The sequence below is a fragment of the Narcine bancroftii genome, chromosome 5 (assembly GCF_036971445.1).
Source record: "Narcine bancroftii isolate sNarBan1 chromosome 5, sNarBan1.hap1, whole genome shotgun sequence".
In the NCBI taxonomy this organism is placed as follows: Eukaryota; Metazoa; Chordata; class Chondrichthyes; order Torpediniformes; family Narcinidae; genus Narcine; species Narcine bancroftii.
This window is the reverse complement of record NC_091473.1, coordinates 69,146,870-69,172,979: the sequence shown is the minus strand read 5'-3', so window position 1 is coordinate 69,172,979 and position 26,110 is coordinate 69,146,870. Positions and strand designations below refer to the sequence as shown.

Here is a 26,110-nt window from a genome sequence, read left to right as displayed (position 1 = left end):
GAGTATATAATGGGTGTGGTAGATAGAGGGGAACAGGTTGATGTTGTATATTTGGATTTCCAGAAGGTGTTTGATAAAGTGCTGCACAAGAGACTTATCAATAAACTACAGATGAATGGAATCGGGGAAGTATATTGGCATGGACTGAGGATCAGTTAACTGATAGAAGGCAGAGAGTCGGGATAAATAGGTGTTTTTCTTATTGGCAGGCAGTGGTAAGTGGGGTGCCGAAGGGGTCGGTGCTGGGACCACAGCTGTTCACCATTTACAATGATGATTTGGAAGAGGGGACAGAGTGCAGAGCAGCCAAGTTTGCAGATGATATTAAATTGAATGGAAAAGCAAATTGTACAGAGGATGTGGAGAAACTGCAGAAGGATATAGTTAAGTTGGGTGAAGCAAAGGTCTGGCAGATGAGTACAAAGTTAGTAAATGCAAGGTCATCCATTTTGGCATGAAAAATAGGAGACTAGATTATTATTTAAATGGTGAAAAACTGCAGCCTGCAGCCTCAAAAAGTTGGGTTGCAGGTACAACAGGTTATTAAGGCGGCAAATGGAATGTTGGCTTTAATTGCTAGAGGAATTGAATTCAAGAGCAAGGAGGTAATGCTGCAACTATACAAAGTACTGGTGAGGCCCCATCTGGAGTAGTGTGTGCAGTTCTGGTCTCCATACTTGAAGAATATATTGGCCGTGGAGACAGTCCAGGGGAGGTTCACCAGGTTGATCCTTGAGATGAGGGGGTTGACCTACGAGGAGAGACTAAATTGTCTCGAATTCAGAAGAATGAGAGGAGATCTTATAGGAACATATAAAATTATAAAAGGGTTAGATAAGATAGAGGCAGGAAAATTGTTTTCACTGGTAGATGAGACCAGGACTAGAGGACACAGCCTCAAGATTCAGGGGAGTGGATTTAAGACAGAGATGAGGAAAAACTGTTTCTCCCAGAGAGTAGTGAATCTATGGAATTCTCTACCCAGGGAAGCGGTTGAGGCTACTTCATTAAACATATTTAAGTTTCAGTTAGATAAATTTTTACATAAAAAAGGAATTAAGGGATATGGAGAAAAGGCAAGTAGGTGGAGTTGAGTCAATGATCAGATCAGCCATGATCTTATTGAATGGCGGAGCAGGCTCGGTAGGCCAGATGGCCTACTCCTGCTCCTAGTTCTTATGTTCTTATGTATGTTCTAATACCCAAGGCAGCATATGAATTACTCTTGTTCCCATTTCATAAATTCTTAACTTGGTGATTCCTCCAGCAAACTGTACCGCTATTTTCTAATGCATTTTCTGACATTTGCTTCCTGAATTAAAATCTCATTTAAAAATAACATTCTTATTTAATGAACAGAAGAAAGAAATGTGCCTCATGCTGTTTCATTGAATGAGCATAATGAGATTTCATGCTTCTTATTCCCAGGTGCTTTTCAATTCAGTTCAGAGAAATATGGAACACAGATACCTCAGGGCATCACCTGCAATGATTTTCCCATACAAAATCTTGATGCTCATTGAAGAGTAATCCTAGTAAGTTACTTGCCTAGTATGGATTACCTAGAAAGGAAAATGGATGCAAATAACCAAAGCAGGAAAGTTTAAAAACCATTGATCAACCAGCATTGAAATATAAAGAACAATGTCATATTTTGGCAAATTTCTTTTCAGAGGACTGAATATTTGAAAATATTTTAATTCACTCTCTGAAGTTTAAACATTTTGTATTTTAAAGAGGTCCATAATTCCCAGTTTCTTCTTGGAATGTATGCAAGTATAATTTTAAGAACTGAATTTAGCTCAGGAATAAACATCTCCAATGACCCAACATGGATGTTGGCACACCAATCAAGAAAGGGCACCGACGCCTCTACTTTATCAGAACTTTATTTCAAATGCACGAGAACTAGTTGCTTATTCAGCATGCATAGTTCATAGGAAAGATTAACAATGTCCTGCTCACAAAGAAGTAACCTCAGTGCCCTTTAGCAAGGGGCACTGTACTGTATTTGGCACATGGAGAAGTGTGCAAACAGTAACAAAAAACAAAACCAACATCATCGAAGGAATAAGGAAACGATTGGAAAGTAGGTAGAGTTAGAAAAGAAAGAGGAAATGCACTGCTAAGCAAGAGATAGGAATGTCCAGAAATGAGTGGGAAATGATGGAAGCAGAAAGGGAGAAAACCAACAATGATGGGCATGAGACCTGATGGGAAACAAAGTAATGTCAAACCTTTGCTTTCCACCTTTAAACCTTGATGTGTTTGTGTTTCAATGTCAAAATCATACATTTAACACTGAAGTTTAAAAAGTACATTTATCTGCTTTGCCACATTAGGAGTTAGTTTTATGCTGAAATGCTTTGCTTTTGCAGATTGTCATATATGTTTTTTGAAGCAGTTGATCAGCTTTTGCAAGTCTTTTTGAGTGTTTACAGGAGTAAAGCCAGAGTTTGTTCCATTAATGTGTCAGTCAGCCAATAATGAAAGCTCTTTGTCACATGTATACAAAACTAAATATGCACATCATATTTCTACATTTTACTCTTACATTTGAGTTGAATGTGGGATCTTTCCAGTATTACCAAAAAAATTCTGCTGTACTCTAAATCTCTTAGTGCAGTCTTTCACTTGTGCTCACCAGCCTGTCATTACCAAATTGCTGATTTTAATAATACAAAATGAGTGATCAGTTTGCACAAACACAAAAATTCCTGACCTTTGTTTTAGGCAAAGAATGTTGTATCCAATTTGCACACTCCAATTTCAAAAGCAAATGCTAGAATATGAAAGAATTTTAAACAAGTTAACAGTTCATTATGTCAGCAAGCCAGACCTCAGTAGTACCTCTAATTGATCTGAGAATTCCACATACTTCACTAGCTGTTGCTTGGAGTCAGATTGTTAAACTGAGGCCAAACTCTGTGCTGGGACATAAACAACTTAGTTAAATCAGTTCCACATTTCATTCTGTCATTGTGAACCTTGACATTATTTACAAGGCAGTCATTCTAACGTCCAAGTTGGAAAACTGCTTGGAAAAATCTGAAGGAAAGTGCAAGGCATTTAGAGAGCCACAAAGAAAATAATGGCAGTTATCATGAATTTAAAGAAGTCTCCTTTTCAATCGTTCATAAATACTGATGGTTTGGGATTTGGGTGACCTAAAGTTGATTCCCATTCTCAGATCCCTGGTTTAAACTCACCAGCACCCTTGTACCACATTCCCCTTAAACTTACCTGGTTCTGCTTCCTCCTCTCCCTTGAAACTCATCAGGTTCACTGAAAACTATGCACTACTGTACTATGTCATGACTAAAATAGGAAAATTGAATGCATGTTGGGAGTATTAATAGGAAAACATTCAACAGTCTGAGAATTCTGCCGCATCAAAGTTTGATACAATGAATTAATGGAGATTCACTTGAAGTCCTAAGCACCATATTTTAGGAGGAATCCAACAGGATTACAGAAGATAAAGAGTGACAGTCACAGACATGACTGGGTCCTGATGTGTAAAAGGGAGTAAACAAGCTGATGTTTCAAATAAAAGATCTTTTATCAGCTGTATGCATATTGATTTTAATTTTGAAGTTAGGTGATGGGAAATAGTGAGAGGGCAAAGAGCTCCAGGCATAATGATCAGAGATTGTAATTTTAACAGATTTGTTCAGAACACAACAAAAAGAAGTCAATGCAAACAAATTGTTAAAACCATTAACAGGAAGGCAGCCTTCAACCATTATTTCTCATGTTGTACTGCTGTATTTGATGGTCAAGAAAAATTCATCAAGCAAGTAGAAACTGTTTATAAAACTTTGTGACAAAATAGTACATTTTAAATCTCAGCACAAGCAACAAAATGACATATACAGTAAAACCCCTGATATCCAGCCCTTCTGAGGATTGGAAGATACAGGATAAGTGAACTTTCCGGTTGCTTGAGACTACTTGTTGCATGATTGGTGAACTAACGGCAAGGCGCGCCAATTTTAAACTTCCATAATGTTTACCTATTTATTTTCTGCAATGTTGTTGCCTGTTGCTTGAAGGTGCCTCCGAGAAGGCCAACATCAGAACATAATTCAAGAGGGTGAACCCTCATAAGGCATCAGGTCCTGATGGTGTACCTGACAAGGTCCTGAAATTCTGTGCCAACCAACTAGCTGGAATGTTCACGGACATTTTCAATCTCTCACTGCTGCAATCGGAGGTTCCCTGCTTTAAAAGGGCATAATTCATATTGGAGCCCAAGAAAACCAGAGTGAGCTACCACAACAACTATTGTCCAGTAGCACTAATTCCTACTATGATGAAATACTTAAAGAGGTTGTTTATGGCCAGAATTAAATTCATGCTAACTACCATTAAAGGACTGGATCCACTGCAATTTGTCTATTGACACAATCGCTCCAGAGCAGACGCAATAACACTGGCTCTCCACTTAGCTATGGATCACCTAGAAAACAGCAACTCATAATACAGCAGCTCTTCATCGACTACAGCTCAGCCTTCACCGACTACAGCTCAGCCTTCAACACCTTTATTCCCTCAGTGCTGGTCAACAAGCTCCAAACCCTGGGCTTCTGCAGCCTCTTCTGCAACTGGATCCTTGACTTCTTCATCGGACGACCAGTCAGTATTAATTGGAAATGTTTCCTCCTCACTGACATTCAACACAGGCATACCACAAGGATGTATGCTTAGCCTACTGCTCTATCCACTATACACCCATGACTGTGTTGCAAGGCATAATTCTCGATTATCGGTAGAATCACAGGAGGCAGTGAGACCAATTAGTTGAGTTAGCAAACCAAGGAGATGATTGTGAATTTAAGGAGGAAATTAGGAGAACACGAACCAGTCTTCATCAAGGGGTCAGCAGTGGAGAGTGTCAAATTCCTGGGTGTCAATATCTCCAAGGATCTGTCCTGAAGTCTCCATGTCAATGCAATCTTGAAAAAGGCTCACCAGTGGCAATACTTTGTGTGGAGTTTGAGGAGATTTGGTATGTATCCAAAGACTCGAAAAATTTAACAGGTGTACCATGGGGACCATTTTGGCTGGTTGCATCACTGTCTGGTATGGAGGTGCCAATGGTTTTAACAAGAGAAAACTCCAGAGTCGGTAATTTACCCTGTGACATCACAGGCACCAATCTTCATTCCATCTAGGACACCTAAAAGAGTCTTAAGAAAGCAGCCTCTATCCTCAAGGATCCCCACCACCCAGGCCATGCCCTTTTCAATCTACTACCATTGGGAAAAAGGTAGAAGACAAGTAAAACACAAAAGATATCATGAATAGAAATACGGAGGACACACTGGAAGATGCAAACCACTAATTAGCCACAGAAAGATTGCCAGATTAGTTTTTCAAGAATTATTTTAAAAAGCCTGCCCAATTCTGGAAAAAGGTCTTGTGGACAGATGAGACCAACCCTAACCTGTATCAGAGTGATGGCAAGAGTAAAGTGTGGAGGTATAAACGAACTGCCCAAGATCCAAAACATACCACCTTAGCCATGGTTTGCATCTTGTAATGTAGCATCTATTTCTGTTCATGAAGTCTTCTGCAGGTAGTAGTCATTGACATATCCACACTTGCCTCCTGAAGAGTGTTTCTGATCTGGTGGACTTACGTTTGGGGATTTTCCCTCATTATGATGAGAATCCTTCTCTCATCAGCAATGGGGGAGGGGGATGTCTTCCTTGTAATACCAGTCTCTTTGCAATTACTGAGCTTACCAGTACCCTCTTAATGATCCAAACTCATGATTTTGGTAATCCAAAGGTTTGGGTGATGTTTCTTATTGTTGTATTCTTGTTTTCCAACCTCATATTAGCTTCTTTGAGTTTCCTTGGCACAACTCTAGTTATATTGATAAAAAAGGCTACAGACCCCAAAGGTGATCAAAGCTTAGAACCAAGCCAAGTTCTCTTATACTTGCACCAATGAAGCAATTAAACATACCCGCGTACTCACAAGCACCTGTTAAGTCAAATGTCCCAAACATTATGATGCTCTGAAATGAGGGGACTATGTATAAAATGTGCTGTAATTTCTATATGGTCAAACCAAAATGTATACAAATGACCTTGAATAAAATCTGGAATGTACACTTTAATTACATGTGAATTGTTTGATTACAAATTTTAAACTTTGGAGCACAGGGAAAATAAAGGAAAAAAGTGTGTCCCAAACATTAGGGGGCCCTGTAAATGTTTGTACCTGTGATGCTGCTACAAAACAATGAATTTTGTGACATGTTCGTGACAATAAATTCTGATTCTGTCTGAATTCGGGATAACGGATTTTATTGTACTTATTCCACATCGCATTCAAGCAATATCCCACAAAACTGGCATCTTTGAATATCACCACAAATAACATGTCCCCAAGTCTTCATTCTTGATCTGCCTAATTATGTACTACTTGCTTTTGGCATTAACTAATTTTTAATTACCCACAATTAGAATATGTATAGTTTGCACTACAGCAAGATTTTTTGAGGATTACACAAATTAAAAAAGCAGAACTGAGCACATGGTAATTAGTCTAAAAACACATACTGTTTGATCTTGTCATTCTTTGGTCCAAATTTAGGTCCAGCAGGCCCTCTCCTGTAAAGAGAATCAGAAATACTGAATTGTTATGAGACAATAGATATTAAGATATCCAATCTTATTTTTACTATCTTCAGTCAGCCTTCATCATGCAAAGCTACTGATTGAGCAAAGTTAACTCTAAAGGCCAAGTCCACTCATGGAATTGTGTAGGACAGTATAAACCATCAAATTTATTTAGCTTACTTGCAAATTTAAAGCATTAGTCCAAATAAATTTAATGTTTAACTTAGATTATTGGGGGAAAAAGATGACAGGGAAAAAGCATTCAAGCATGAAAATTTTTTCTGCGGGGGGGGGGGGAGGAAGAGGGGCATTTGGCTTAGCTTATCCATACCAGCAATAAAAGAAGACTTTAAATCTCATCCCATGCCCTAATTCATAGTCCATAAACTTAAAGTGCATGGTTTATCAAGGAATCATTCAGACACTTTTTTAAATTTCTGCTTCCACCACTATTTGGTACTGAGTTCCAGACCCTCTCCAACCCTACTCACAAACATTCTTCCACTTTCCTCTGAGCCTGTTTTTAAACCAATTACATGGCCTTGTTGACTGCCAATTTATTATCTGTGGATCTATATTCTTACAAGGTCAACTAAGGGTGCAATTTCACACACGAGATTGCAGATGATGGAATCTGAAGCCAAACATAATCTGCTGGTTAAGTAGCACCTGATAACGAGTTGCAGCTTGAAACATCAGCCATTCTTTTTTGCCCACTGATACTGTCTGACCTGTTGAATTCCTTGAGTAGATTGAGTTCAGTTTCATTCTAAGTAACATTAAACATGGTCAGATTCTTCTTTTAACAAAAGAATTCAATCCCTCATGACATCCTTTTTTCTTTAAAACTTTATTTAAAGATTTTATCACATGAATAAAACAAAAAATTATATTTAAAGAAAAATAAAAATAAAGTAATTATTACAACACAGCATTAATGTCCTAACTTAAATCAGTCTAACCACCCCCCATATATATGGTCACTAAAAAAAATCTATATATATAAAAAAAAACCCACCCTTCCTTCTCCCCAAAATAAAGAGTGAAGAATTAATGAAGTTAATAATATTATATATAACAAAAAACACTCACAAGCAAAAAAAATAACAAGTAAAAATACTAATAAAAAAAAGTTATCAAATCTAAAATATCACACATAAAACATATTTAAGTCAAACTTAATTCCATGTACTTAACAAATGGAGTCCACTTCAGCTTATAAAAAGACATCTTATCTTGAATTGAAAAAGATATCTTTTCTATAATTAAACAAGACTTCATCTCTAAATACCACCTATCTAAAGTTAATATATTTCTGTCTTTCCAAGTAAGCGCTATACATTTCTTGGCCACCGCTAAGGCTAAATAGATAAAATAAATCTGATAATCATTAAAGCCCAAGTCAATTAATGATTGCATATTCCCTAATAAAAATATATCAGGATCTAATACAACATAGATATTATATAAACTATTAAATATAGATTGAATACCTTTCCAAAACTGTTGCAATCGATCACAAAACCAAACTGTATGTAAAAAAGTATTGGCCGTCTGATCACAACAAAAACTAAGACCAAATTTTTTAAATTTCTCTGGTGTTAAATATAATTGATGAATAAATTTATAATTAATCATCGCTAATCTAGCATTAATCAATTTCCGAATACTATTCTGACAAATTTCCATCCAGGCTTCTTCAGCTATTATAGAACCTAAATCTTTTTCCCATTTCAACTTATCTTTATCCCAATCTGTCTTGCTTTCATTTTCTTGTAAAATACAATAAAAATCAGATATATACCCCTTTTTTGGTATGGAAAGTACATATTTCTCAAAACTAGTTTCAGGCAATAAAACATATCTGTTTTACAAATGATCTTAATTGATAATATACAAATACAGAATTTCCACTAATACCAAATTTCCTTTGCAATTCCTCAAAAGAACAAAAACATCCTTCAAAAAAACAATCTGATAATTTTTTTATTCCTTTCCTTTCCCATTGTTTCAAAGTAATATTGGAGACTGTAAAAGGAACAAGTTGATTATTATATAATGGTAATCGCCCAGACCATTTATTTTTAAGCCCCAATTTATTAAGTTTACTCCCTCATGACATCCTCAAGTTCCTTTGCACCTTTTGAATGGCAGAAATGCATAATCACAGTGAATTTAAGCTAATTGAAATTCCTCTCCTTTTGATGCTGTGGGAAATATAGCACAAGTAGTGAACTTTTCAAATGGTCTGTAAGGTGAAAAGAAATTTTGAAGTTGTTTGTACAAACTACTAGCTGTTCTTCTGGAGCTTTGAAATGATGTTACAGAAAGTTCCACTAGATCACAAAAGTAACTAGCTGATTCCAGTGTACCTTGTTTTGGCCTCAAACACTTTTAAAAACGGCAAACATCAGGAGAAAATACTCATTGACAGCTTTCCTCTCCCCCCCCCATAGGATTTTTTGCTCTTCAAAGAGCTGAATGTCAAACATCTTCATAGAGTTCATGATCTTGATGCAGGTAAAACAGATGACATGGTGCAACTAAAAGGGAAAGTTGCGAGAATCAAACTATCATGGGTGTTATTTTTGGATGAGAAAGTGGCAAGGACAACTTGCAGAATCTTATGAAAGGTTATAAATTGTTAATGTAAAAATACATTGCTTGAGAAACTCAGCAGGTCGAACGGTGTACTTTATATCGCAAAGATAGCCAATGTTTCAGGCTTGAGTCCTTCTTCAAAGAATGACCAAAATGTGGCAGGCTCCCAAACAAAAAGGTAGAGGGGAGGAGCACATTCACAAGATATAGGGAGCAAAAGTTGGTCCATTAACCCATCGAGTCTGCTCCACCATTCTAATCATGAGCTGATCCAACCACCCACTCAGCCCCACTCCCTAGCTTTTTCCTGGTAGTCCTTTATGCCTTAACTAATCAAATACTTGTCAATCTCTGCCTTAAATATACCCAATGACCTTGCTTCTACAGCCACCTATAGCAAAAAGTTCCACAGACTCACAACCTTCTGAGTAAATAAACTTTTCTGTATCTCTGTTTTATACTGAAGTTATGTTCTCTTGTCCTATTGTGAACACCCTTGTCACGTCTACTCTGTTCAGCATTTGAATTTGCTCTACAAGGCTCCCACCTCATCCTCTTGTACTCCAATGAGTACAATATACTAACCCTTTCATTTCTAGTATTATTCTAGTAAATCTTCTCCAAATCCAGCACTTTTTTTTTCTCAAAAGCGATATCCAAAACCATACACAGTACTCCAGGTGAGATCTTGCCAGTGCTTTAAAGAGTCTCAACATTACATCTGTTCTTTAATGCTATCCCACTAGAAATGAATGCCAACATTCCATTTGCCTCCTTAACTTGGAGGTCAACCTTTTAGGTAGGAGGAATCTCAAGTCCCTTTGCACCTCAATATTTTGAATCTTATCTTCTTATAAATAATAGTCTGCTTGTCTATTTCTTCTACCCAAGTGCATGACCATTCACTTTCCAACATCTGCCAACTCTTTCCCATTCTCCTAATCTATCCAAGACCCTCTGCAGCCTTTTGGTATCCTCAGCATTCACCTTCCTTACCACCTATTTTGGTGTAATCTGCAAATTTAGTCACAAAGCCATCCATTCCATAATCCAAATCATTTATAAACAACGCAAGAAGAGGCAACCCCAACACTGACCCCTGAGGAACACTACTGGAAACCGGTAGCCAACCAGAATAGGATCCTTTATTCCTACTTTCTGTTTCCTGCCGACCAGTCAATGCTCTAGCTGTGCTAGTATCCTTCGTGAAATTACATGGGCTCTCATCTTGTTTAGCAGCCTTATGTGTGGCACATTGTTGAAGGCCTTTTGAAAGTCCAAACACAACATCCATTGCATCTCCAATCTATCCAACTTGTGATCTCTGCAAAATTTGCAATAGTTTGCCAGGCATGATTTTCCTTTAAAGATACCATGCTGACTTGAGCCTATCCTTTCATGTACCTAGAACCTTCAGTCTTGTTATTATTCAGTTTGTTGCAAAATTTAATGAAGAAGCCAGTGCAGTAACTTTCTGGCCAGACTCAGGGTGGCATCAAAATAAACGGCAACAAGGCGTTCTCGCGAGAGCTGGTCTTGGTGACTGCCATGTTGTACTGGCATCACTACACCCTGCTCCAGCCACCAATCCCCCCTGCTCAGCACTGACGTTAACCTCCCAACTCCACTCAGCACCACCACAAGCATCCCCCGCTCGGCACAAATGTAAGGAGGGAGCACTCAGGATGTAGCCTGGAGGCCAAGGGGGCGGCAGCCCGAAAAACTTTGGGAACCACTGAGCAAGAGGTAGTCTGTAATCTCATCCTTGACAATCAACTCCAACAGCTTTCCAACCATCGATGTCATGCTAATAGGTCTACAGTTTTGTTTCTGCTGCCTTGCTCCCAACTTAAACAGTGGAGCACCATTCATGATCCACTAGTCCACTGGAACCATGCCAGACTCCATTGATTCCTGGAAGATTATTATCAATGCCTTCATAGTCTCTAAGCTATCTCATTCAGAGCCAGTGGATAGCAATCCATCTGGTCCGGGAGACTTATCTACCCCTAGAACATTTAGCTTCCCAAGTACCTTCTCTCTCGTGATCTTGACTGCACTCACTTCTCTTCCAAGAGAGCCATGAAATTCCAGTATGCTACTAATGTCTTCCATAGTGAAGGCTAATCCAAAATATTAATTCAGTTCTTCTGCCATCTCCTTGTCTCCCATTACAATTTCTCCAGTGTCATTTTCTATTGATCCCATTTTGACTTTGATCACTCTTTTACTCTATATATTTTAAAAAGCTTTTTGATATTACTTGCTAACCTCCTTTCATAATTCATATTTTTCTTCCCAATCATCTTCTTAGTTCAAGTTTTTGAAAAGTTTCCCCATCCTCTATCTTCCTACTTATTTTTGCTTCCTTGTCTGTCCTCCCTTTTCCTTTTACTTTGGCTTTAACTTCCCTCAACAGCCACAATTGTCTCATTTTTCCATTCACAAATTTCTTTCTTTTTGGTATGTGCCTGTCCTGCACTTGCCTCATTTCACGCATAAACTCCAGCCATTCCTGCTCTGTTATTCTCCTAATTAGTGTTTTTTTTTCCCTCCCAATCAACTTTTGCCAGTTCCTCTCCCATGCGACTGTAATTTCCTTTACTCCAATGAAATACCAACACAGATTCTAGCCTTTCCTTTTCAAATTTCAAAGTGAACTCAGTCATATTGTGTTCAGTGCTTCTGAAAGATTCCTTTACCTTAAGCTCTCTCCTCATCTCTGGTTCATTACAGAGCACCCAATCCAGAACAGTTGATCCCTTGGTGGGCTCATCAACAAGTTGCTCCAAAAGGTCATCCCATAGGTATTCCACAAACTCTCTCTCCTGGGATCCTGTACTGACCTGACTTTCCCAATCTACTTTCATGTTAAAACCTCCATAATTATCATAATGCTGTCCTTCTATTTCCAGTAGTATTTTGTAATCCACGTCCCAGCTGTTGTTTGGGAGCCTGTATATAACTGCCATAAGTGACTTTATACTGTTACCATTTCTTAACCCAACCCATAAGGATTCTGATCTTATGTTCTTTCTTTCAATGATTTAATATTCTTGATTATTAGCAGAGCCATGCCACCCCCTCTACCTATCCTTGCAATACACCATGCATCGTTGGACGTTCAACTCCCAATGACATCCAATCTTTAGTCATGACTCAGTAATGGCCACAGCATCGTACCCTCCAACAGGTAGAAGGCAGTAGGTGGATAAGGGAGGAAAGGCACATCAGTAAACACGGGGAGGGGGGGGGGGTGGCTCTGTTAATGGAGAAAGAAGTGGGTGGAGATCTGGAGGAATGAAATGAGGGAGATGGGGAAGAGAAGAAAAACAGAGAGTAGGCTAGCAGAAACTGGAGAAGTCAATATTAATATCATCCAGATGGAGAGTGCCTAGAATGAAAATTAGGTGTGCTCCTCCAATTTACAGAACACAATGCTGGAGAAACTCAGCAGGTCAAACAGTGCAATTTATATGGAAAAATTCTTAATGATTGACAGGTGAGTTTTGTCCAAAGTTACCTAGAATTAAAGAGCAAGATTTAAAAAAAAAACAGCTTTCAAGATAACTGTGGACAGAAATGATGACCTGTACAGACTTAGAAAGGAGCTGCGAGTTTCCCTTCAAATATTTAATATTGCATTTTCCTCCATTTCAGATTTTAAAAACAAACATTCTCATTTCTCTGCTGGAGCTTTTAAATGTTTCCATGCTCACTGGAATGTTGAGATTCCGTTTGCCACCAGGTTTCTTTTTTTGTCCCATTATATCCTATATGCTATATTCCCATGTGGATGGGAATGGAGGGGGAGGGGTGAAAGAGAAGGAAAAAAAGGAAATAACTTGAAATGCAGTTTCTTCTTTATTCTCAATGGAAATATGGTTGCGATAAATAATTCATGATCTGACTTGTTTCATTATCGTTATCTTTTAAAATGGATTGCTTTGCCAGACTGCATATGTACCGTAGAATTCAAAATGACGACAGTGAAATAAAGGTACTACTCACAGGAAAAAATCTTCTTCTTCATCAGAGTCATCTTCCAACAGGTTCCGCTGCAAAATAGATGAAAACAAGGGTCACCATAGGGGGCATACACTGGAAATCCTGCTGACTTGGACTTGAAGGGCCGAGATGGCCTGTTTCCATGCCATAAACTGTTATATGGACTTGAGGAATGTAGGTTAATCCAGAAATAACTACTGTGTGTGTAATTTTGGTCTTCATAATTGAACTTGTCTGCACAATTGAAACAACACAATTTTTAAAAATTACTTCTACTGTGAATATTTATCTATTTTTTGTCTCTCCTGGTGCAGCATTAATTTAATTTATACTAATTTTTTTTGTTAGTGTGTTTTATGCACCTGTGAAGTTGCGGCAAGCAATTGCAAAGGTACATTGTTCATCTCAAATGTTCAAGATTTTGCAAAATGCGCCATCATGCAAGTTAAACTATACATTCATATTGGCTTGGAAAATGTATAGTAAAATATGTATTTGTCATATATGCTCTCCTGCAAAGACACAGCTTTATATGTTACAAATCAAAGTTAATCATGCCAAATCCAACTTGACTCTAGGTTAATACTTTAGTCTTCATCTTAATAACTCAGAAACATGCTCAGATTACTAAATAGATTTGCATTCATAAAATAATGAATCATTATTGCATAGGCTATGCATATGCTAGAAATAAGTACAAATGTCTTCTGCTATTGGAATTAATTGCTTAATTGTCTCTAAATGATTTGGTTAAATTATTTTTCAGGCAAAAGCAGAAAACAGCCTGCCAAATGAAAACTTGTAAAGAAGGATAAACAACAAGATTAAAGGAATGAAGAAAGCAGCAACAGAACTGAGAAAGAAGAAATTTTTGAGTGGGAAACTTCAAATCAGAATCAAAGGTAAAAAAAGAAAATAAGAGAATAAGAAAGTAATTTAAATAAGCTTTTAAAAATCTCAATTAACAGTGTACTCACTAGCTGAAAAAAAATTCCACATTCCTGTCCATCTTCTAATGTTTGCAAATCACATAGTACCTAATCTACGAATTAGCAGATTCCACTTATAATGGGATTTATGGGTAAATGCAGTAATCAAAAAAATCACAGGGAGGAAAATTAGCTGCTAAACACAGAACAATCCCCATTAACTGTTCATCAACATGCTTAGACAGATCTCCCTTCATTGCAGAAATTGCTCCTCATTTGGACATTAAAAATGTTTCAGCAAATTCTAGTCCAGCATCTTAAGAAATGTCATTATCTAAATAAATCCTATTGCAATTGCAGCACAGGTGATTTCTAAATTTATTCTAGCAAAGTAAAAAGGTTCTTGGGAAAATGCTCATTCACTGCATTGAAATGTATATTTAAATAAATCCTGCCATAATTACTGTAATTTATACCCAGTACTTTAGGGCTTCACCTACTGGAACCAGTGCTCCCAGGTCAAAGGCATAAATGCTCTACTCTTTATGTATGTGGCTCTCTCACAAGAAGATGCCAATATATTCGTAGTTTGGGTTGGTATCATAATGTGATAAGCCAGTGCAAATTACCCCCATCCACTTGAGTTAGGAAAAACAACAACAAAAAAAAAGGAAGAAAAAAAAATACTTAAATCTTAGGGCATCTGAAAGAAAAGTACTTATTTACTTTGAAATATTTAATGATACTTATCAGAATTGGTGGAAAAAGGCAATAGACTCAATAATGGCTGTTGTCATCCTGTTCTAAATTATCCAGTTTAAAAGACTACAAATTAGATGAGGATTTACAATAAAAAGGCTGGTATTTATTTGCCTAATTAAGAGAATATCATGGATTTCACACAAAAACAAAAATGAGTTGATATGTCTTTCCAAATATCTTGTGGATTTTGCTTATTAAAGTTTAATGTTGGTCAGCCAAGAAAGCAGACAAAATATGCAAGAATTTTCTGTGGTCTATGATTCAAAGACATGTGTTCACTTAGGTTAAACTTTATTGCAAAGGTTCTCAATCCTATTCCCTTGTTGACATGTCTATACATGGTCACATGCACTGCCAGACTGAAAAACACTGTTTAAATCTTCCATTACATTCCACCCCAAGCTGTCAGACACGAGACTTAACAAGCATAAGAGTACAAAAGGAGCATAAAAGAGAGATAAAAACTACAATAATCACAAAATCAAGCAATAATGCGAGCAACCAACGGAGAATAGTGTGGCCCAACCCCCCAAATGTACCAGCTGACCATGAAAAAGGATTCCAACCAAGGCTCAAACTATCCTCGTGAGTCACAATACCCAGACTCTGGAGCTCACGAACAGAATTCAAAACATGCTGAACAATAACAGAAATATTAGTGGATACATCGTGAACATATGAGCAACATTCAGAAGCGACAATGGGACACGTGACACCCTGTTTTGCTAACAGACAATCCAGGGCCATACGATTCTGTAAAGCCTCTGTCCTAATGGCAGAGAGTTCGTGATTAAGGTCACTAAGGCTCTGACTTATTAGGGCAAAGGATGTCTCATTGGCAATAGAGCTCATCAGATCATATAACTTGTGAACCTCCAGGGAAATGCGAATATTGCCATAACCTGGGATCAAGGCACCAAAGAAAATCTCGGCATCTGAGAGGGCATGTCTATGCCGAAGGACAGGGGACATATGCATAAGCAAGGGATGATCCTGTAAATGGGAAATATGGTGTAGGTAGGGGACGGCGTATGCCAAATAGCAGCAACCATCCCAGGTAAGAGGTAACCAGGCATAGGCGCGAGACCCACAAATTCAATAGGTCCTGTTCACAGGGTGCTCCCTCGCTTATGGTTCGTTCCGCCCAACCCACTATACGGGGACTGGTTCTGTCCGTAACTAGTCCGCTAATTGGGCACCTTGTGTCTGAGGTGGTGCACGCCTTCTCTGGGTTTCGAGAATTAGAGTTGGGTGGTAAAATCCACTCACGTACAACCCAGGTTAAATCAGACAAGCAGGATGAAGAGAGGGGCTGCTGCCAATAACGGACCGACAAGAAAGGACCCTGCTCGCAGCGCCAAAGTCCTGGGTAAACTTGTACCTCTCATTTTGTTTGTTTTAGATTGGTCACAGTGTTTGAGCTACCGAAAGAAAATAGACACACACACCGAGAGCAGTTCAGTTTATACAAATGTTTATTACAAATTCAAAAGCTGATTTCAAATTACAATATGCTAGCCCTTCACAACTATACTTATCAACGCCTGGACTGGTCCCAACTGCCGAAGCGAGGCAACGACCGCACACTTGAAGTAGGATGTCGGGGCGCCGGTAGCAGCTTCTCCACCTCCCCCGACCGGGACGTTGTTCTTCTTGCTGAGACATGTTGCCACCTCTGGGAGAGTCTCAAACTTCAGCAGCGGGACCATGGCTTATATTACACAAAAACTGCTTACCCAAGCACCTATTCCCAGCACAGTAAGAAAGATAAGTGAGCAAGCTTATGCTAGGCTTCTATTGAATGACATAAATTTCAGCTTATCACTTTGAATACAATGGTTTATTTTGCATCAAGGCTAGGCCTCTGACAGTCTGTGACCAAAACAAGCAGGAAGATTAAATGTTCTTGGTACACAGATGTCCTTTCGTCAGATAACTGCATCTCTGGCCCCTCAGTGGAATTTAGCTTATGTCTGCTGATTCTAAAAAAAAAGCAGGTTCTCAGCTTTGTAGAAGCGAAGGCTGCAAAAGTAAAAAAAACAACAAGCAGGTTCTCAGCCTTGCAGAAGCAAAAGCTGCAAAAGTAAAAAAACACCGTTTAAATCTTCCATTACAGACCACTCGCAAATTGGAGGAACAACACCTCATCTTCCAACTGGCTACCCTCCAACTGGATGGCATTAATATTGACTTCTCTGGCTTTCGTTAAACTTCACCTCCCTCACTTCTTCTCCCATCACCTCCCCAAACACTGTCTCTCCCTTCCATCTCCTTTGGCACAAACATGATAAGTTCTTACTTCGTCCCTTATCATATGCAATAACATCTTTTGTTGGTCTGGATTCCTCCCACAACCAGCATTGTCTGAATTCTCATTCTTTCTGAGATTTCGTGCTTCTGGCTTATTTCTTGAAGGGCTCAGGCCCGAAACATTGGCAATGTATCTTTGCCTTCTATGGACGCTGAAAAGACCAGGTGAGTTCCTCCAGTATTTTGTTGTGTTTTTACTACAATCACAGCATCTGCAGACTTTTATATTTCACCAAGTTCTTATAGATAATGTTTTCTGTGAAAATACTGTATTGGCTAAACACAGGATGCCCTTCCAAACTGGGGTTATTTTTCCTATACTTATCCACTTGAGAATATTGTCATTAATGGTTAATTAATACTCTAAATGTTCCCACATCAAAAAAGAAAATAGTACAACATTTCCTTAAACTGTCAATAGGGGAGACTATATAGGTCACAACGAATTCAGCAAACTCATCACTTTAACATCCTCATAAAAATCAAAAACTGCTGTACATTTTTCAGTACCTTTTTTGGAGACTGAATGGTAAAAATACAATGAGCAATGCTAACAAACTGATAGCTTAGATTGAACATGTATTAATTTGTCAAAACATCCCAAATTACTCACAGGAGAAGAAGCATTAAAATTTAACAACATGACCAAAAGCTTGGTCAAAAGAATCAAGATGCATCTAAAAAGGATGAAATAATGGGAAGACAGGTTTTTAGGGAGTGAATTTAAAGTCTTGTAGCTTTGGACTCGGAACACACAGCCACAGATGGTGTTCCACTTAAATTGAGATGTTCAGGGGATGCATAATCCATGTTGCACATGAGGCTGCTTAACAAAATGAGAACCCATGGAATTACAGGAATAATGGTAGGGCATTGGCTTATTAGCAGGAAACAGAGTGGAAATAAAGGGATCCCATTCTGGTTGGCTTCTAGTTACCAGTGTTGTTCTGCAGGGGTCGGTGTTGGAGCCACTTCTTTTTAAGTTATATGCTAATGATTTGGATTGCACAATAAATGTCTTTGTAGCTAAATTTTCAGATGATACAGAGGGAGATGGAGGGGCAGGTAGTGATGAGACTGCAGAGAGACTTAGATTACTAGAATGGGCAAAGAAGTGGTCAAGTAATACAATGTTGAAAAGTGTATGGTCATGCATTTCGGTAGAAGGAATAAAAGGGTAGACTATTATTTGGATGGGGAAAGAAAATTCAAAATTCGGCCATGCAAAGGATTAATCTCCAGGTTGAGTTGGTGATGAAGAAGTTCCAATGCAATTTTGGCATTCATATCTAAAGGAATAGGATTCAAGAGCAGAGATGTGATGTTGAGGTTTAATAAGGCACTGATGAGGCCTCATGGGGTATAGGGTTTTGGGCTCCTTATTTAAGAAAGGATGTGCTGGCATTGGAGAGGGATCAGAGAAGATTCGCAAGAATAATTCCTGGAATGAAGGAATAAACATATGAGGAACATTTGATAACTCTTGGAGTTAAGAAGAATGAGGGATACCTTGTGGAAAAATTTCAAATGTTGAAGACCTGGACAGAGTAGATGTGGAAAAGTTGTTTCCCATGATAAGGGAGTCAAGGACAAGATAGCACAACTTCAGGATTAAAGGGCACCCATTCAAAACAGAGATTTCTTTAGCCAGAGAGTGCTTCTATTTCTTACGTTCTTATGTTTACATACAAGACTATTTCTACATTCCCCAATTTTTTTGGTATGGAGTGAAAGTATACATCATGGAATGATAACAGTTCCAAATTTGGCAATTAAAATACAGAGAACCTCTCATGGATTAAACTGTAAAACAAAACATGCTCTTAGTAATTAACATATGGTTGTAAAATTATCAGAAGTAATGAAAGATCTTTGATTTACAGAATGACTGACTTCAACGATCTTTATAAAAAGTGATTTCTTCTTCAATGTCGCATTTAGCTTCTGTAACATTCTTTTTTTTGAAAATTTTATTTAAGAATTTTACAAAACAAAAAAAATGCAATATATAATCTAAAACAACCCCCTACTACTCCCTCCCACTGAACCCACCCCCTACAACCATCCCCCCTTCTGAACCTTTTTTTTAACAGCACAATAATACCGGGTTATAACACGTTGCTGTATAATGTGCCATCTTTCATTACAAATAAAACTTTTACTTAACATCTAAACCCATACATTCCAAGTAAAAACTCAACATTTTAACAAAAATAAATATTGCGCAAATTATACATCATCTTTTCCAAGTAAATACATGATTGAATTTCATTATCAGTATGCCATCTTTGTATACTCAGTTCAACATCATTTTTCCAAGTGACAGCTATACATTTTCTAGCTACTGCCAACCCTAGATAATGATAGGGAAAAGGGTAGGGAAGATAAAGTAATGGCCAGGAAAAGTTAAATAGGAAAAGTAATGTTGGGAGGAGAAAGTAAAAAATCAGATGGTGCAGTGAGTTTTTGGGTCAATGATAGTGTTAAGAAAATTACAAACCAAAATAGTGGGCAGAAAAATCAAAAGAAAAGGTTACAGAAGTCACTAGATATTAAAAGGACAAAGAGCATAAGGGTACTTTATCTGAATGCCCGCAGTATTAGAAATAAGGTTAGTGAAGTTGAGGCGCAAATCGGTACCCATGCCTATGATTTGGTAGCCATCACGGAAACATGGCTACAAGGTGACGCTAAATGGGAATTAAACTTTCAAGGGTATCAGGTGGTGCAAAGAGATAGACAGGATGGTGAGGGAGGTGGAGTTGCACTCTTAATCAAAGATGAGCTTCAGGCAGTAGTGAGGGATGATATAAGATCGAAAGAGCATAATGTTGAGTCCATTTGGGTAGAGATAAAGAATAACAAAGGGAAAAAATTATTGGTGGGTGTTATCTATTGCCCACCAAATAACAATAGTTTAGTGGCACAGGAAATAAATAGAGATAAGTGAGGCATGTAATAATGATACAGCAGTAGTCATGGGGGACTTTAACTTCCACAGAGATTGGGAAAATCAAGTTGGTCATGGGAGTCTAGAAGAGGACTTCATAGAATGCATCCGCGATAGCTTTCTTGAGCAGCATGTTAAGGAGCCAACAAGAGAAAATGCTCTCCTGGATCTAGTGTTGTGCAATGAGATAGGTAGAGTAAATGATGTAATAGTCAGAGACCATCTGGGAAATAGCGATCATAGTATGATTGAATTTCTCATTCAGATGGAAGGGGAAATAGTTAGATCTAAAACTAATATATTATGCTTAAACAGGGGTGACTACCATAGGATGAGGGAGGAATTGGGCAGAGTGGACTGGGAGCACAGGCTAATTGATGAAACAGTTGAGGAACAGTGGAAGATTTTCAAATAAATATTTTGTAATGCTCAACAAAAATATATTCCGGTCAGGAAAAAGGGCAGCAAGGGAGGGAAAAATCAACCGTGGTTAACAAAAGAAATAAAGGAGAGTATAAAATTGAAGGCGCAGGTGTACAAAGCTGCAAAGAGCAGTGGGAGACTGGAAGATTGGGAAAACTTTTTTTTTTTTTTTTTATTAAATTTTTTATTTTTCACACCATCAATCACAATAGCCATGATATACACTTTTTCTTTTCCACACATTTACAGTGACTTTTTCTCCCTCCCCCCTCCCTCCTCCCAAGCCACCCCCCCATCCCCCCCCTCTCATCCATTTTAGTTATACAATCTAGGTTGCATTAATTCAGTTAGACAATGTTGTCATTCAACAAAAATACACCAGAAATTCTACTGAGTCCATTCTTTTCTTTTCTTCTCCTTCCATCAACTTAGGTAATGTTTGTTCCCGGTAGGTTTTCGCTATTGTATTTAATGTAAGGCTCCCATACTTGTTCGAATATTTCAATATTATTTCTTAAACTATATGTTATTTTTTCTAATGGAATACATTTATTCATTTCTATATACCATTGTTGTATTTTCAAATTATCTTCCAATTTCCAGGTTGACATAATACATTTTTTTGCTACAGCTAGGGCTATCTTAACAAATCTTTTTTGTGCATCCTCCAAGTCAATTCCAAATTCTTTATTTTTTATGTTACTTAGGAGAAAGATCTCTGGATTCTTTGGTATATTGTTTTCTGTTATTTTATTTAATATCTGATTGAGATCATCCCAAAATTTTTCTACTCTCTCACATGTCCAGATTGCATGAATTGTTGTTCCCCTTTCTTTTTTACATCGAAAACATCTATCAGATACTGTTGGGTCCCATTTATTTAACTTTTGCGGTGTAATGTATAGTCTGTGTAACCAATTGTATTGTATCATACGCAGCCTCGTATTTATTGTATTTCTCATCGTTCCAGAGCATAACTTCTCCCATGTTTCCTTTTTTATCTTTATATTTAAATCTTGTTCCCATTTTTGTTTAGTTTTACCATTTGTTTCCTCATTTTCCTTTTCTTGCAGTTTAATATACATATTTTTTATAAATCTTTTGATTAACATTGTATCTGTAATCACATATTCAAGGTTACTTCCCTCTGGTAAACTCAAGTTGCTTCCTAATTTATCTTTCAAGTAGGATCTCAGTTGGTAATATGCCAGCGCTGTATCTCCCGTTATATTGTACTTATCTCTCATTTGTTCAAAGGATAAGAATCTACTTCCTGAAAAACAATTTTCTATTCTTTTAATCCCTTTTTTTTCCCATTTTCTAAAGGCAAGGTTGTCTATTGTAAAAGGGAGTAGCTTATTTTGCGTCAATATTAGTTTTGGTATTTGGTAATTTATTTTATTTCTTTCTACATGAATCTTCTTCCATATATTGAGGAGATGGTGTAATACTGGAGAAGTTCTATGTTGTACCAATTTTTCATCCCATTTATATAATATGTGTTCAGGTATCTTTTCCCCTATTTTATCTAATTCTAGTCTCGTCCAGTCTGGTTTTTCCCTTGTTTGATAAAAATCTGATAGGTACCTTAATTGTGCGGCTCTATAATAATTTTTGAAGTTTGGCAATTGTAAGCCTCCTTGTTTATACCATTCTGTTAATTTGTCTAGTGCTATCCTCGGTTTCCCCCCTCTCCATAAAAATCTCCTTATTATTTTCTTTAACTCTTTGAAGAATTTTTCTGTCAGTTGTATTGGCAATGCCTGAAATAAGTATAGTATCCTTGGAAAAATGTTCATTTTAATACAGTTTATCCTTCCTATCAGTGTTAGTGGTAGCTCTTTCCAATGCTCTAAATCGTCCTGTAATTTTTTCATTAGTGGATTGTAATTGAGTTTATATAATTGGCCTAGATTTTTGTTTATTTGCACACCTAGGTATCTTATTGCCTGCGTTTGCCATCTGAATGGGGATTCCTCCTTAAATTTTGAGAAATCCGCGTTATTCATAGGCATTGCTTCACTTTTATTTACGTTTATCTTGTATCCCGACACTTCTCCATATTCCTTCAATTTCTTATATAGTTCTTTTATTGATAGTTCTGGTTCTGTTAAGTACACTATCACATCATCCGCAAACAGACTGATTTTATATTCCCTGTCTTTTATTTTTATTCCTTTTATATTATTATCTCTTCTTATCGATTCTGCTAGTGGTTCTATAGCTAGCGCAAACAATAATGGTGATAGTGGGCATCCCTGCCGCGTTGACCTGCTTAAGTTAAATTGCTTTGATACATGTCCATTTACTGTCACTTTCGCTAACGGTCCCTTATATAATGCTTTAATCCAATTAATATACTTCTCCGGTAAACTGAATTTTTGCAATACTTTGAACAAGTAATTCCATTCTACTCTGTCGAAGGCCTTCTCTGCGTCTAAAGCAACTGCTACTGCCGGTGCTTTATTTCCTTCTACTGCATGAATTAAGTTAATAAATTTACAAATATTGTCTGTTGTGCGTCTTTTTTTGATAAATCCAGTTTGGTCTAAATTTACCATTTTCGGTACCTGTTCTGCTAATCTGTTCGCTAATAGTTTAGCTATTATCTTATAATCTGTGTTTAGCAGAGATATTGGTCTATATGACGCTGGTGAGAGTGGATCTTTCCCTTGTTTTAGTATCACTGTAATTATTGCTGTTTTACATGAATCTGGTAAGTTTTGTGTCTCATCAATCTGGTTGATTACATCCAGGAGGGGCGGTATTATTAGGTCTTTAAATGTTTTGTAGAATTCTATTGGGAGTCCATCCTCTCCTGGTGTCTTATTATTTGGTAAATTTTTTATTATCTCTTGTATTTCTACTGTTCCAAATGGTTCTGTTAATTTATTTTGTTCCTCTATTTGTAGTTTTGGTAGTTCAATTTTAGTCAAAAATTCATCTATTTTCCCTTCTTTCCCTTCGTTTTCGGTTCGGTATAATTGTTCATAGAATTCTCTGAAGTTTTCCTTAATTTCTTTTGGATTATATGTAATTTGTTTGTCTTTTTTCCTTGTTGCCAATACCATTTTCTTAGTTTGCTCTGTCTTAAGCTGCCATGCTAGGATTTTGTGTGTTTTTTCCCCTAGTTCATAATATTTCTGTTTTGTCTTCATTATATTCTTCTCCACCTTATATGTTTGTAATGTTTCATATTTTATTTTTTTATCCGCCAATTCTCTTCTTTTGGTTGTATCTTCCTTTATTGCTAATTTTTTTTCTATGTTTATTATTTCCCTTTCCAACTGCTCTGTTTCCTGATTATAGTCCTTCTTCATCTTGGTTGCATAACTTATTATTTGCCCTCTAATGAATGCTTTCATTGCGTCCCATAGTATAAACTTATCTTCCACTGATTCCGTATTTACTTCAAAGTACATTTTTAATTGTTTTTCAATAAATTCTCTAAAATCCTGTCTTTTAAGTAGCATGGGGTTTAATCTCCATCTATACATTCTTGGAGGGATGTCTTCTAGCTCTATTGCCAATAACAGGGGTGAGTGGTCCGATAATAGTCTAGCTTTATATTCCGTTTTCCTAACTCTCCCTTGTATGTGGGCTGATAACAGGAATAGGTCTATCCTTGAGTATGTTTTATGTCTAGTCGAGTAGTATGAGTATTCCTTTTCTTTTGGGTTTTGTTTCCTCCATATGTCCACAAGTTTCATTTCTTGCATTGATTTAATTATAAATTTGGTTACTTTGTTCTTCCTGTTAATTTTTTTCCCCGTTTTATCCATATTTGGATCCAAATTCAGATTGAAATCCCCTCCTATTAGTATGTTCCCTTGCGTATTAGCTACCTTCAAAAAGATATCTTGCATAAACTTTTGATCTTCTTCGTTAGGTGAATATATATTAAGTAGATTCCAAAGCTCTGAATATATCTGACATTTTATCATAACATATCTCCCTGCTGGATCTATTATTTCCTCTTCTATTTTGAATGGCACATTTTTGCTAATTAATATAGCCACTCCTCTTGCTTTTGAATTATACGATGCTGCTGTTACATGTCCTACCCAATCTCTCTTTAATTTCTTGTGCTCCAATTCAGTTAAATGTGTTTCTTGGACAAATGCTATATCTATTTTTTCCTTTTTCAGTAAATTTAGTAGTTTCTTCCTTTTAATTTGGTTATATATTCCATTAATATTTAGAGTCATATAGTTCAGCGTAGCCATTTTATATTTTGTTTATCTTCTCTTTCCGTTTTTCCATCATTACCTTTCCTCCTTTTCCATTTCTGTTTTCTTATTTTCAACTCTTTACCAGACAACATTCCTACAACATCCAACATTTTCCTTATTCTCCTATTTCTATCTTCTTTATTCCCAATCTCCCCTTCCCCTCCTGAGTTGCCCTTTATCCCTTGTCGGACAACCACATCTCCCCTCTCCATTTGGATTTGCGAATCCACTCGCAAGCGTCAACTGATTTTGCAGTGACCGCTCTTTTCCCCCCACCCAGCCCCCCCCAGAAAAGATTTCGTTTTTTATATGTCACAAAGGTCACTCTTTTAGTTCCCTCCTTATTCTCTCTATTCCATTACCTTCCCTTATTAATTCTTGTCTATACTCTCTATGTTTTCCTCTAATTACAGATACTTTCACATATGCCCATTGTCTCTATTCACTCTTATACCTCTTTACCCGCATACATATCAATCGTGGTCATTTTTACCCTCCTTACCCGTCTTCATCCCTCAGTCTATTTTTGTCTTTACCCACATACATATCAATCGTGATAATTTTTGCTAGATTGGGAAAACTTTAAGAGACAACAAGGGGTTACAAAGCGGGTAATAAGAAATGGGAAAAAGGATTATGAAAGTAAATTGGCACAAAATATAAAAACAGAAAGCAAAAAATTTTATAAATATATAAAACGGAAGAGGGTGGCCAGAGAAAGGAAAACTGGTAGCAAAAAATGAGGAAATGGCCGAGGCATTGAACAAATATTTTGTGTCAGTCTTCACGGTGGAAGACATGTCCAGCATGCCCAAGTGCGGAGTTAAGGATGCAAATGTTGGGGAGGGCCTTGATAAAATAGTTGTTACAAAGGAAGTAGTGATGGAGAAACTAATGGGACTAAAGCCAGACAAATCACCTGGTCCTGATGATATGCATCCAAAGGTTCTGAAGGAAATGGCAGAAGTTATAGTTGATGCATTGGTAGTCATATACCAAAATTCCTTGGATTCTGGGCAGATCCCGGCAGACTGGAAGACAGCAAATGCCACACCACTTTTTAAGAAGGGATGTAGGCAGAAGACTGGAAATTATTGGCCAATTAGCTTGACGTCTGTAGTTGGAAAAATGCTTGAAGCCGTCATTAAAGATGAAATAGTGAAACTTTTGGAACGTAAGGGTTCAATCAGGCAGACGCAGCATGGTTTTAGAAAGGGAAGATCTTGTTTGACAAACTTGTTAGGATTTTTTGAGGATATA

General features: G+C 37.3%; 1 protein-coding gene across 3 annotated transcripts in view; it reads right to left on the bottom strand.

Annotated features, from left to right (window-relative positions):
- vamp4 (vesicle-associated membrane protein 4) overlaps positions 1-26,110 on the bottom strand; it is a 108,718-nt gene that overhangs the window by 56,225 nt on the left and 26,383 nt on the right. For all 3 annotated transcript variants that reach the window (XR_011357611.1, XM_069937745.1, XM_069937744.1), the window contains exons 3-4: positions 13,248-13,294; positions 6,576-6,626 (exon numbers count right to left, since the gene is read on the bottom strand). Coding sequence is in view for 2 of the 3 variants with exons in the window: in XM_069937745.1 (XP_069793846.1) it covers positions 6,576-6,626; positions 13,248-13,294 (98 nt within the window). In the remaining variant the exon portion in view is untranslated. The remainder of the gene's footprint in view (positions 1-6,575; positions 6,627-13,247; positions 13,295-26,110) is intronic.